The sequence below is a fragment of the Salvelinus alpinus genome, chromosome 5 (assembly GCF_045679555.1).
Source record: "Salvelinus alpinus chromosome 5, SLU_Salpinus.1, whole genome shotgun sequence".
NCBI lineage: Eukaryota > Metazoa > Chordata > Actinopteri > Salmoniformes > Salmonidae > Salvelinus > Salvelinus alpinus.
Window position 1 is genome coordinate 12,320,469 of NC_092090.1, and position 15,074 is coordinate 12,335,542.

The window sequence follows — 15,074 nt, forward strand, 5'->3', positions numbered from 1 at the left end:
GATTCTTACAGAGTGGTGTTAGTACTAGTATATAGATACCTACAGAGTGGTGTTGGTGCTAGTATATAGATTCTTACAGAGTGGTGTTGGTGCTAGTATATAGATACTTACAGAGTGGTGTTGGTGCTAGTATATAGATTCTAACAGAGTGGTGTTAGTGCTAGTATATAGATACCTACAGAGTGGTGTTGGTGCTAGTATATAGATACCTACAGAGTGGTGTTGGTGCTAGTATATAGATACCTACAGAGTGGTGTTAGTGCTAGTATATAGATACCTACAGAGTGGTGTTGGTGCTAGTATATAGATACCTACAGAGTGGTGTTGGTGCTAGTATATAGATTCTTACAGAGTGGTGTTGGTGCTAGTATATAGATACTTACAGAGTGGTGTTGGTGCTAGTATATAGATACCTACAGAGTGGTGTTGGTGCTAGTATATAGATACTTACAGAGTGGTGTTGGTGCTAGTATATAGATACTTACAGAGTGGTGTTGGTGCTAGTATGTTTATAGATACCTACAGAGTGGTGTTGGTGCTAGTATATAGATACCTACAGAGTGGTGTTGGTGCTAGTATATAGATACTTACAGAGTGGTGTTGGTGCTAGTATATAGATACCTACAGAGTGGTGTTAGTGCTAGTATATAGATACTTACAGAGTGGTGTTGGTGATAGTATATAGATTCTTACAGAGTGGTGTTGGTGCTAGTATATAGATACCTACAGAGTGGTGTTGGTGCTAGTATATAGATACCTACAGAGTGGTGTTGGTGCTAGTATATAGATACCTACAGAGTGGTGTTGGTGCTAGTATATAGATACTTACAGAGTGGTGTTGGTGATAGTATATAGATTCTTACAGAGTGGTGTTGGTGCTAGTATATAGATACCTACAGAGTGGTGTTGGTGCTAGTATATAGATTCTTACAGAGTGGTGTTGGTGCTAGTATATAGATACCTACAGAGTGGTTTTGGTGCTAGTATATAGATACTTACAGAGTGGTGTTGGTGATAGTATATAGATTCTTACAGAGTGGTGTTGGTGCTAGTTATAGATACTTACAGAGTGGTGTTGGTGATAGTATATAGATACCTACAGAGTGGTTTTGGTTCTAGTATATAGATACCTACAGAGTGGTGTTGGTTCTAGTATATAGATACCTACAGAGTGGTGATGGTGCTAGTATATAGATACCTACACCATGGTGTTAGTGCTAGTATATAGATTCATACAGAGTGGTGTTGGTGCTAGTATATAGATTCATACAGAGTGGTGTTGGTGCTAGTATATAGATTCTTACAGAGTGGTGTTGGTGCTAGTATATAGATACCTACAGAGTGGTGTTGGTGCTAGTATGTTTATAGATACCTACAGAGTGGTGTTGGTGCTAGTATATAGATTCTTACAGAGTGGTGCTGGTGCTAGTATATAGATACCTACAGAGTGGTGTTGGTGCTTGTATATAGATTCTTACAGAGTGGTGTTGGTGCTAGTATATAGATACTTACAGAGTGGTGTTGGTGCTAGTATATAGATTCTTACAGAGTGGTGTTAGTGCTAGTATATAGATACCTACAGAGTGGTGTTGGTGCTAGTATATAGATTCTTACAGAGTGGTGTTGGTGCTAGTATGTTTATAGATACCTACAGAGTGGTGTTGGTGATAGTATATAGATTCTTACAGAGTGGTGTTGGTGCTAGTATATAGATACCTACAGAGTGGTTTTGGTGCTAGTATATAGATACTTACAGAGTGGTGTTGGTGATAGTATATAGATTCTTACAGAGTGGTGTTGGTGCTAGTATATAGATACCTACAGAGTGGTGTTGGTGCTAGTATATAGATACCTACAGAGTGGTGTTAGTGCTAGTATATAGATACTTACAGAGTGGTGTTGGTATTAGTATATAGATTCTTACAGAGTGGTGTTGGTGATAGTATATAGATACCTACAGAGTGGTGTTGGTGCTAGTATATAGATACCTACAGAGTGGTGTTGGTGCTAGTATATAGATACCTACAGAGTGGTGTTGGTGCTAGTATATAGATACTTACAGAGTGGTGTTGGTGATAGTATATAGATTCTTACAGAGTGGTGTTGGTGCTAGTATATAGATACCTACAGAGTGGTGTTGGTGCTAGTATATAGATTCTTACAGAGTGGTGTTGGTGCTAGTATATAGATACCTACAGAGTGGTTCTGGTGCTAGTATATAGATACTTACAGAGTGGTGTTGGTGATAGTATATAGATTCTTACAGAGTGGTGTTGGTGCTAGTTATAGATACTTACAGAGTGGTGTTGGTGATAGTATATAGATACCTACAGAGTGGTTTTGGTGCTAGTATATAGATACTTACAGAGTGGTGTTGGTGATAGTATATAGATTCTTACAGAGTGGTGTTGGTGCTAGTATATAGATTCTTACAGAGTGGTGTTGGTGCTTGTATATAGATTCTTACAGAGTGGTGTTAGTGCTAGTATATAGATACCTACAGAGTGGTGTTGGTGCTAGTATATAGATACCTACAGAGTGGTGTTGGTGCTAGTATATAGATACCTACAGAGTGGTGTTGGTGCTAGTATATAGATACCTACAGAGTGGTGTTGGTGCTAGTATATAGATACCTACAGAGTGGTGTTAGTGCTAGTATATAGATACCTACAGAGTGGTGTTGGTGCTAGTATATAGATACCTACAGAGTGGTGTTGGTGCTAGTATATAGATACCTACAGAGTGGTGTTGGTGCTAGTATATAGATACCTACAGAGTGGTGTTGGTGCTAGTATATAGATACCTACAGAGTGGTGTTAGTGCTAGTATATAGATTCTTACAGAGTGGTGTTGGTGCTAGTATATAGATACCTACAGAGTGGTGTTGGTGCTAGTATATAGATTCTTACAGAGTGGTGTTGGTGCTAGTATATAGATACCTACAGAGTGGTGTTGGTGCTAGTATATAGATACCTACAGAGTGGTGTTAGTGCTAGTATATAGATACCTACAGAGTGGTGTTAGTGCTAGTATATAGATTCTTACAGAGTGGTGTTGGTGCTAGTATATAGATACCTACAGAGTGGTGTTGGTGCTAGTATATAGATTCTTACAGAGTGGTGTTGGTGTTAGTATATAGATACCTACAGAGTGGTGTTAGTGCTAGTATATAGATTCTTACAGAGTGGTGTTAGTGCTAGTATATAGATACCTACAGAGTGGTGTTGGTGCTAGTATATAGATTCTTACAGAGTGGTGTTGGTGCTAGTATATAGATACCTACAGAGTGGTGTTGGTGCTAGTATATAGATACCTACAGAGTGGTGTTAGTGCTAGTATATAGATACCTACAGAGTGGTGTTACTGCTAGTATATAGATACCTACAGAGTGGTGTTGGTGCTAGTATATAGATACTTACAGAGTGGTGTTGGTGCTAGTATATAGATACTAACAGAGTGGTGTTGGTGCTAGTATATAGATACCTACAGAGTGGTGTTGGTGCTAGTATATAGATACCTACAGAGTGGTGTTGGTGCTAGTATATAGATTCTTACAGAGTGGTGTTGGTGCTAGTATATAGATACTAACAGAGTGGTGTTGGTGCTAGTATATAGATACCTACAGAGTGGTGTTGGTGCTAGTATATAGATACCTACAGAGTGGTGTTGGTGCTAGTATATAGATACCTACAGAGTGGTGTTGGTGCTAGTATATAGATACCTACAGAGTGGTGTTAGTGCTAGTATATAGATTCTTACAGAGTGGTGTTGGTGCTAGTATATAGATACCTACAGAGTGGTGTTGGTGCTAGTATATAGATACCTACAGAGTGGTGTTGGTGCTAGTATATAGATACCTACAGAGTGGTGTTAGTGCTAGTATATAGATACCTACAGAGTGGTGTTAGTGCTAGTATATAGATACCTACAGAGTGGTGTTGGTGCTAGTATATAGATACCTACAGAGTGGTGTTGTTGCTAGTATATAGATTCTTACAGAGTGGTGTTGGTGCTAGTATATAGATACTTACAGAGTGGTGTTAGTGCTAGTATATAGATACCTACAGAGTGGTGTTGGTGCTAGTATATAGATTCTTACAGAGTGGTGTTGGTGCTAGTATATAGATGCTAACAGAGTGGTGTTGGTGCTAGTATATAGATTCTTACAGAGTGGTGTTGGTGCTAGTATATAGATACCTACAGAGTGGTGTTGGTGCTAGTATATAGATGCTAACAGAGTGGTGTTGGTGCTAGTAAATAGATTCTTACAGAGTGGTGTTGGTACTAGTATATAGATTCTTACAGAGTGGTGTTGGTGCTAGTATATAGATGCTAACAGAATGGTGTTGGTGCTAGTATATAGATGCTAACAGAGTGGTGTTGGTGCTAGTATATAGATACCTACAGAGTGGTGTTGGTGCTAGTATATAGATTCTTACAGAGTGGTGTTGGTGCTAGTATATAGATACCTACAGAGTGGTGTTGGTGCTAGTATATAGATACTTACAGAGTGGTGTTGGTGCTAGTATATAGATACCTACAGAGTGGTGTTGGTAATGGTATATAGATTCTTACAGAGTGGTGTTGGTGCTTGTATATAGATTCTTACAGAGTGGTGTTGGTGCTAGTATATAGATACCTACAGAGTGGTGTTGGTGCTAGTATATAGATTCTTACAGAGTGGTGTTGGTGCTTGTATATAGATTCTTACAGAGTGGTGTTAGTACTAGTATATAGATACCTACAGAGTGGTGTTGGTGCTAGTATATAGATTCTTACAGAGTGGTGTTGGTGCTAGTATATAGATACTTACAGAGTGGTGTTGGTGCTAGTATATAGATTCTAACAGAGTGGTGTTAGTGCTAGTATATAGATACCTACAGAGTGGTGTTGGTGCTAGTATATAGATACCTACAGAGTGGTGTTGGTGCTAGTATATAGATTCCTACAGAGTGGTGTTGGTGCTAGTATATAGATGCTAACAGAGTGGTGTTGGTGCTAGTATATAGATTCTTACAGAGTGGTGTTGGTACTAGTATATAGATTCTTACAGAGTGGTGTTGGTGCTAGTATATAGATGCTAACAGAATGGTGTTGGTGCTAGTATATAGATGCTAACAGAGTGGTGTTGGTGCTAGTATATAGATACCTACAGAGTGGTGTTGGTGCTAGTATATAGATTCTTACAGAGTGGTGTTGGTGCTAGTATATAGATACCTACAGAGTGGTGTTGGTGCTAGTATATAGATACTTACAGAGTGGTGTTGGTGCTAGTATATAGATACCTACAGAGTGGTGTTGGTGCTAGTATATAGATTCATACAGAGTGGTGTTGGTGCTAGTATATAGATACTTACAGAGTGGTGTTGGTGCTAGTATATAGATACTTACAGAGTGGTGTTGGTGCTAGTATATAGATACCTACAGAGTGGTGTTGGTGCTAGTATATAGATACCTACAGAGTGGTGTTGGTGCTAGTATATAGATACCTACAGAGTGGTGATGGTGCTAGTATATAGATACTTACAGAGTGGTGTTGGTGCTAGTATATAGATACCTACAGAGTGGTGTTGGTGCTAGTATATAGATACCTACAGAGTGGTGTTGGTGCTAGTATATAGATTCTTACAGAGTGGTGTTGGTGCTTGTATATAGATTCTTACAGAGTGGTGTTGGTGCTAGTATATAGATACCTACAGAGTGGTGTTGGTGCTAGTATATAGATTCTTACAGAGTGGTGTTGGTGCTTGTATATAGATTCTTACAGAGTGGTGTTAGTACTAGTATATAGATACCTACAGAGTGGTGTTGGTGCTAGTATATAGATTCTTACAGAGTGGTGTTGGTGCTAGTATATAGATACTTACAGAGTGGTGTTGGTGCTAGTATATAGATTCTCACAGAGTGGTGTTAGTGCTAGTATATAGATACCTACAGAGTGGTGTTGGTGCTAGTATATAGATACCTACAGAGTGGTGTTGGTGCTAGTATATAGATACCTACAGAGTGGTGTTAGTGCTAGTATATAGATACCTACAGAGTGGTGTTGGTGCTAGTATATAGATACCTACAGAGTGGTGTTGGTGCTAGTATATAGATTCTTACAGAGTGGTGTTGGTGCTAGTATATAGATACTTACAGAGTGGTGTTGGTGCTAGTATATAGATACCTACAGAGTGGTGTTGGTGCTAGTATATAGATACTTACAGAGTGGTGTTGGTGATAGTATATAGATACTTACAGAGTGGTGTTGGTGCTAGTATGTTTATAGATACCTACAGAGTGGTGTTGGTGCTAGTATATAGATACCTACAGAGTGGTGTTGGTGCTAGTATATAGATACTTACAGAGTGGTGTTGGTGCTAGTATATAGATACCTACAGAGTGGTGTTGGTGCTAGTATATAGATTCATACAGAGTGGTGTTGGTGCTAGTATATAGATACTTACAGAGTGGTGTTGGTGCTAGTATATAGATACTTACAGAGTGGTGTTGGTGCTAGTATATAGATACCTACAGAGTGGTGTTGGTGCTAGTATATAGATACCTACAGAGTGGTGTTGGTGCTAGTATATAGATACCTACAGAGTGGTGATGGTGCTAGTATATAGATACTTACAGAGTGGTGTTGGTGCTAGTATATAGATACCTACAGAGTGGTGTTGGTGCTAGTATATAGATACCTACAGAGTGGTGTTGGTGCTAGTATATAGATTCTTACAGAGTGGTGTTGGTGCTTGTATATAGATTCTTACAGAGTGGTGTTGGTGCTAGTATATAGATACCTACAGAGTGGTGTTGGTGCTAGTATATAGATTCTTACAGAGTGGTGTTGGTGCTTGTATATAGATTCTTACAGAGTGGTGTTAGTACTAGTATATAGATACCTACAGAGTGGTGTTGGTGCTAGTATATAGATTCTTACAGAGTGGTGTTGGTGCTAGTATATAGATACTTACAGAGTGGTGTTGGTGCTAGTATATAGATTCTAACAGAGTGGTGTTAGTGCTAGTATATAGATACCTACAGAGTGGTGTTGGTGGTAGTATATAGATACCTACAGAGTGGTGTTGGTGCTAGTATATAGATACCTACAGAGTGGTGTTAGTGCTAGTATATAGATACCTACAGAGTGGTGTTGGTGCTAGTATATAGATACCTACAGAGTGGTGTTGGTGCTAGTATATAGATTCTTACAGAGTGGTGTTGGTGCTAGTATATAGATACTTACAGAGTGGTGTTGGTGCTAGTATATAGATACCTACAGAGTGGTGTTGGTGCTAGTATATAGATACTTACAGAGTGGTGTTGGTGCTAGTATATAGATACTTACAGAGTGGTGTTGGTGCTAGTATGTTTATAGATACCTACAGAGTGGTGTTGGTGATAGTATATAGATACTTACAGAGTGGTGTTGGTGCTAGTACATAGATCCTAACAGAGTGGTGTTAGTGCTAGTATGTTTATAGATACCTACAGAGTGGTGTTGGTGCTAGTATATAGATACCTACAGAGTGGTGTTAGTGCTAGTATATAGATACCTACAGAGTGGTGTTGGTGCTAGTATATAGATTCTTACAGAGTGGTGTTGGTGCTAGTATATAGATACCTACACCGCTGTGTTGGTGCTAGTATATAGATACTCACAGAGTGGTGTTGGTGCTAGTATATAGATTCTTAGAGTGGTGTTGGTGCTAGTATATAGAATCTTACAGAGTGGTGTTGGTGCTAGTATATAGATACTTACAGAGTGGTGTTGGTGCTAGTATATAGATACTTACTGAGTGGTGTTGGTGCTAGTATATAGATACTAACAGAGTGGTGTTGGTGCTAGTATATAGATACTAACAGAGTGGTGTTGGTGCTAGTACATAAATGCTTACAGAGTGGGGTTGGTGCTAGTATATAGATACTAACAGAGTGGTGTTGGTGCTAGTATATAAATGCTTACAGAGTGGGGTTGGTGCGAGTATATAGATACTAACAGAGTGGTGTTGGTGCTAGTATATAGATACCTACAGAGTGGTGTTGGTGCGAGTATATAGATACTAACAGAGTGGTGTTGGTGCTAGTATATAGATACTAACAGAGTGGTGTTGGTGCTAGTATATAAATGCTTACAGAGTGGGGTTGGTGCTAGTATATAGATACTAACAGAGTGGTGTTGGTGCTAGTATATAGATACTAACAGAGTGGTGTTGGTGCTAGTATATAAATGCTTACAGAGTGGGGTTGGTGCTAGTATATAGATACTAACAGAGTGGTGTTGGTGCTAGTATATAAATGCTTACAGAGTGGGGTTGGTGCGAGTATATAGATACCTACAGAGTGGTGTTGGTGCTAGTATATAGATACCTACAGAGTGGTGTTAGTGCTAGTATATAGATACCTACAGAGTGGTGTTGGTGCTAGTATATAGATACCTACAGAGTGGTGTTGGTGCTAGTATATAGATTCTTACAGAGTGGTGTTGGTGCTAGTATATAGATACCTACAGAGTGGTGTTGGTGCTAGTATATAGATTCTTACAGAGTGGTGTTGGTGCTAGTATATAGATGCTAACAGAATGGTGTTGGTGCTAGTATATAGATGCTAACAGAGTGGTGTTGGTGCTAGTATATAGATACCTACAGAGTGGTGTTGGTGCTAGTATATAGATTCTTACAGAGTGGTGTTGGTGCTAGTATATAGATACCTACAGAGTGGTGTTGGTGCTAGTATATAGATACTTACAGAGTGGTGTTGGTGCTAGTATATAGATACCTACAGAGTGGTGTTGGTGCTAGTATATAGATTCATACAGAGTGGTGTTGGTGCTAGTATATAGATACTTACAGAGTGGTGTTGGTGCTAGTATATAGATACTTACAGAGTGGTGTTGGTGCTAGTATATAGATACCTACAGAGTGGTGTTGGTGCTAGTATATAGATACCTACAGAGTGGTGTTGGTGCTAGTATATAGATACCTACAGAGTGGTGATGGTGCTAGTATATAGATACTTACAGAGTGGTGTTGGTGCTAGTATATAGATACCTACAGAGTGGTGTTGGTGCTAGTATATAGATACCTACAGAGTGGTGTTGGTGCTAGTATATAGATTCTTACAGAGTGGTGTTGGTGCTTGTATATAGATTCTTACAGAGTGGTGTTGGTGCTAGTATATAGATACCTACAGAGTGGTGTTGGTGCTAGTATATAGATTCTTACAGAGTGGTGTTGGTGCTTGTATATAGATTCTTACAGAGTGGTGTTAGTACTAGTATATAGATACCTACAGAGTGGTGTTGGTGCTAGTATATAGATTCTTACAGAGTGGTGTTGGTGCTAGTATATAGATACTTACAGAGTGGTGTTGGTGCTAGTATATAGATTCTAACAGAGTGGTGTTAGTGCTAGTATATAGATACCTACAGAGTGGTGTTGGTGCTAATATATAGATACCTACAGAGTGGTGTTGGTGCTAGTATATAGATACCTACAGAGTGGTGTTAGTGCTAGTATATAGATACCTACAGAGTGGTGTTGGTGCTAGTATATAGATACCTACAGAGTGGTGTTGGTGCTAGTATATCGATTCTTACAGAGTGGTGTTGGTGCTAGTATATAGATACTTACAGAGTGGTGTTGGTGCTAGTATATAGATACCTACAGAGTGGTGTTGGTGCTAGTATATAGATACTTACAGAGTGGTGTTGGTGCTAGTATATAGATACTTACAGAGTGGTGTTGGTGCTAGTATGTTTATAGATACCTACAGAGTGGTGTTGGTGATAGTATATAGATACTTACAGAGTGGTGTTGGTGCTAGTACATAGATCCTAACAGAGTGGTGTTAGTGCTAGTATGTTTATAGATACCTACAGAGTGGTGTTGGTGCTAGTATATAGATACCTACAGAGTGGTGTTAGTGCTAGTATATAGATACCTACAGAGTGGTGTTGGTGCTAGTATATAGATTCTTACAGAGTGGTGTTGGTGCTAGTATATAGATACCTACACCGCGGTGTTGGTGCTAGTATATAGATACTCACAGAGTGGTGTTGGTGCTAGTATATAGATTCTTAGAGTGGTGTTGGTGCTAGTATATAGAATCTTACAGAGTGTTGTTGGTGCTAGTATATAGATACTTACAGAGTGGTGTTGGTGCTAGTATATAGATACTTACTGAGTGGTGTTGGTGCTAGTATATAGATACTAACAGAGTGGTGTTGGTGCTAGTATATAGATACTAACAGAGTGGTGTTGGTGCTAGTACATAAATGCTTACAGAGTGGGGTTGGTGCTAGTATATAGATACTAACAGAGTGGTGTTGGTGCTAGTATATAAATGCTTACAGAGTGGGGTTGGTGCGAGTATATAGATACTAACAGAGTGGTGTTGGTGCTAGTATATAGATACCTACAGAGTGGTGTTGGTGCGAGTATATAGATACTAACAGAGTGGTGTTGGTGCTAGTATATAGATACTAACAGAGTGGTGTTGGTGCTAGTATATAAATGCTTACAGAGTGGGGTTGGTGCTAGTATATAGATACTAACAGAGTGGTGTTGGTGCTAGTATATAGATACTAACAGAGTGGTGTTGGTGCTAGTATATAAATGCTTACAGAGTGGGGTTGGTGCTAGTATATAGATACTAACAGAGTGGTGTTGGTGCTAGTATATAAATGCTTACAGAGTGGGGTTGGTGCGAGTATATAGATACTAACAGAGTGGGGTTGTGTGTTCAGAGAGGGAGCTGCCTGCAGGTCTGGACCAGAGGTTGATAACCTGGGAGACAGTACAGAAGGAGAACTATCTGGCCAAACTGGAACGGCAGCATCTGGAGAGCAGTGAGGAGAGACTGAACACCACCTCTGCCAAGTAACTCTTTGACAATGTTTTGTTTTGTAAATGGTATTGATCCATTCCCACCACGTTGTGTGTGCTGTATATTTGTCATTCTTATGAACTACCTTTAAGTCACAGTCTGTATCCTTCAATTATGTCTTTGATATTCAATGTGTTTTTCAAATGTTTTTCTTTGTGACAAAAGGGTTCAGAGCTTATTGAAGATTGTTGGAGGATTCAAGGAGCAAGAGAAGCGAATGTCATCCATGGAAGCTCAGGTACAAAAATATAGAGACATTGATTTATTATGCCTGGTATAATGGAACTAATAGAGTAGTCCCATAAGTGGAACCTCGGCCGGACAACACTAGTGATGGTACATGTGTGTGTATTATCAAAGGTGTGTAAAAGGTATGCCTCTGTCTGTCCCACCCCCAGGTGAAGTACTGTGGGGAGGTGCTGTCCTGGATCGCTGAGTGCTTTTCCCAGAGTACACTCAAGTGTGAGAGAGAGGCCCCCAGAGTTCCATGTGAGTGATGATGCTAATGATGATCATGATGATACTAGTGATGATGATCATGATGATACTACTGATGATACTAGTGATGATGCTAGTGAGGATACTAGTGATGATTCTAGTGATGATGATTATGATGATACTAGTGATGATGCTAGTGATGATGCTAGTGATGATGCTAGTGATGATGCTAGTGATGGTACTAGTGATGGTACTAGTGATGATACTAGTGATGATACTAGTGATGATGCTAGTGAAGATACTAGTGATGATGATCATGATGATATTAGTGAGGATACTAGTGATGATGATCATGATGATGCTAGTGAGGATACTAGTGATGATGATCATGATGATACTATTGATGATACTAGTGATGATGCTAGTGAGGATGCTAGTGAGGATACTAGTGATGATGCTAGTGATGATACTAGTGAGAATACTAGGGATGATGCTAGTGATGATGCTAATGAGGATAGTAGTGAGGATGATCATGATGATACTAGTGATGATACTAGTGATGATACTAGTGAGGATGCTAGTGATGATGATCATGATGATACTAGTGATGATACTAGTGATGATGCTAGTGATGATACTAGTGATGATACTAGTGATGATACTAGTGATGGTACTAGTGATGGTACTAGTGATGATACTGGTGATGATGATAGTGGTGATACTAGTGATGATACTAGTGATGATACTAGTGATGATGCTAGTGAGGATGCTAGTGAGGATGCTAGTGATGATGCTAGTGATGATGCTAGTGAGGATGCTAGTGATGATGCTAGTGATGATGCTAGTGATGATGCTAGTGAAGATACTAGTGATGCGGTGATGATACCAGTGATGATACTGGTGATGATACTGGTGATGATGCTAGTGATGATCATGATCATACTAGAGGTTTTTTACAACAATATACCGTATATGCTAGTGGTTACAATGACTGGTGATGAAGTCAATTCATAGTATAGAAGATGTGAACTTGTGATTTTTTGCTGTTGAGTGAGTGATGATGCTAATGATGATCATGATGATACTAGTGATGATGATCATGATGATACTACTGATGATACTAGTGATGATGCTAGTGAGGATACTAGTGATGATTCTAGTGATGATGATCATGATGATACTAGTGATGATGCTAGTGATGATGCTAGTGATGATGCTATTGATGATGCTAGTGATGGTACTAGTGATGATGCTAGTGAAGATACTAGTGATGATGATCATGATGATACTATTGATGATACTAGTGAGGATGCTAGTGAGGATACTAGTGATGATGCTAGTGATGATACTAGGGATGATGCTAGTGATGATGCTAATGATGATGCTAATGAGGATAGTAGTGAGGATGATCATGATGATACTAGTGATGATGCTTGTGATGATACTAGTGAGAATACTGGTGATGATGCTAGTGATGATAGTAGTGATGATACTAGTGATGATAGTAGTGAGGATACTCGTGATGATGATCATGATGATACTAGTGATGATACTAGTGATGATACTAGTGAGGATGCTAGTGATGATACTAGTGATGATACTAGTGATGATGCTAGTGAGGATGCTAGTGAGGATGCTAGTGATGATGCTAGTGATGATGCTAGTGATGATCATGATCATAGTAGAGGTTTTTTACAACAATATACCGTAGATGCTAGTGGTTACAATGACTGGTGATGAAGTCAATTCATAGTATAGAAGATGTGAACTTGTGTTTTTTTGCTGTTGTTAACCCAGTGGTTCTAAGTCTGATTTGCAGGTATGAAGCATTGTTAACAAAGTGTGTGTGTGTGTTCTGGGTGGGTTGAACAGAGAGGAACTCTCTGTTAAAGCAGCATAGTCTAAATGTCAATCTTTCTTATAGCTGTCAAGGCTACTGGTGTCACAGTTGTGAAGGCCAGCACTTCCAGAGATCCCCCTCAGAATGTGTCAGACAAGGAGGTCGAGCCAGAGAGGAGAGAGGCTAAACTAGGCCCCTCGGGATACGGAGCCAACAAGAGGTTTCCTTACATGGACCAATAACATTCACATCAAAAGTAGTGTTTTTGTAATATGAATCCCAGCCTGGAAATCGAACCACTAATTTTCTGAATGTTTTTAGTTTTCTAGTTGAGAGCATGACTGAATCTGAATCCAAAGTGCCTCATTAAAATGAATAGCCTTGATCCAAATGTGTCTGACTGTGATTTGTAATGTACCCATGTTTCTACTCAAGAGTGCCACCACCAATACATTACCAAATATCTCAGTACCAATAATAATTTACAAGTGACAAATAGAATTTCATTTGATTTGGATTTAATGTTAAGACCCTGTGCAACCACTTATTTAAAGGAGACACAGGAACAGATGCTTTTTTCTTCTCTAGAATAACCAGATCTTTTGGGACATCGTTTTTTTCACACTAATTGTTCTTTTGACTAATCAGAAGACAATATTCTGAACGTCATCACCGAACTGCTGAATGAGGCCTGTTACAACTTACTTACAAAACCTTTAAAGGAGTTTGTGAAACCATTCAGTCATGGATGTATGTAAACATATTTAATATGTATTGCTTGTTACAGAAGACTTCTGTTGTACATTGAATAGCCATTCATCACTGTTACACCTTCTTGATGTGATAGTTCTCTGTCTGTACGTGTTTATGATCCACATAGTGTGAATAGTGGTTTCCATAAAGTTATTACCCCCCTAAACCTGAATCTGAAATTACCTTTATGGTCTTTCTTACCCCTGTTACTTTGGGGTTTTATTCCCTCTTTCAAAATCCCCACTGTGTACAAATCCTTAACATTCATGATATTTCTCCCTCAACTACCCACAATAACTTTGGTCTATTGTTATTCTCAATGACCTTACTGCCAATATGAACGTTTTATACGTAGCTAAATACAATGTTGGAGACAGTTTTCATATCTTTGATTATGCAAACATTTGTTTATTAGATTATATTTCTCATTAAGAATAATGTTTTAATTCTATATGCATCATGCTTTGCTTTGGTCATGTGTTCTCTTATGGGTCAATGATTTTAATAAGAAAATATAAATGATTAATGCAGTAATGCAAAAATATGTAAACATTATTAAAGTGGCCAGTGATTTCCAGTCTATGTATATAGGCAGCAGCCTCTATGTGCTAGTGATGGCTATTTAACAGTCTCATGGCCTTGAGATAGAAGATGTTTTTTAGTCTCTCGGTTCCAGCTTTGATGCACCTGTACTGGACTCACCTTCTGGATGATAGGGGGGTAAACAGGCAGTGGCTTGAGTGTTTACTGTCCTTGATGATCTTTTTGGCCTTCCTGTGACATCGGGTGCTCTAGGTGTCCTGGAGGGCAAGTAGTTTGCCCCCGGTAATGCGTTGGGCAGACCGCACCACCCACTGCAGAACGCTGTGGTTGTGGACGGAGCAGATGCAGTACCAGGCGGTGATACAGCCCGGCAGGATGCTCTCAATTGTGCATTTGTATAAGTGTGTGAGTGTTTTAGGTGCCAAGACAAATTTCTTCAGCCTCCTGAGGTTGAAGAGGCGGTGTTACGCCTTCTTCACCACACTGTCTGTGTGGGTGGACCATTTCAGATTGTCAGTGATGTGTATGCAGAGGAACTTGAAGCTTTCCACCTTCTCCACTGCGGTCCTGTCGATATGGATAGGGGTGTGCTGCCTCTGCTGTTTCCTGAAGTCCACGATCAGCTCCT

At 39.4% G+C, this 15,074-nt stretch overlaps 1 protein-coding gene across 1 annotated transcript in view; it reads left to right on the plus strand.

Annotated features, from left to right (window-relative positions):
- The window catches only part of trpm5 (transient receptor potential cation channel, subfamily M, member 5), a 64,464-nt gene extending 50,929 nt beyond the window's left edge, over positions 1 to 13,535 (plus strand). The window contains exons 23-26 of the mRNA XM_071400640.1: positions 10,733 to 10,865; positions 11,038 to 11,110; positions 11,271 to 11,361; positions 13,235 to 13,535. Of these exons, the coding sequence (XP_071256741.1) occupies positions 10,733 to 10,865; positions 11,038 to 11,110; positions 11,271 to 11,361; positions 13,235 to 13,392 (455 nt within the window). The 3' untranslated portion in view covers positions 13,393 to 13,535. The remainder of the gene's footprint in view (positions 1 to 10,732; positions 10,866 to 11,037; positions 11,111 to 11,270; positions 11,362 to 13,234) is intronic.
- The last annotated feature ends 1,539 nt before the right edge of the window (positions 13,536 to 15,074 follow it).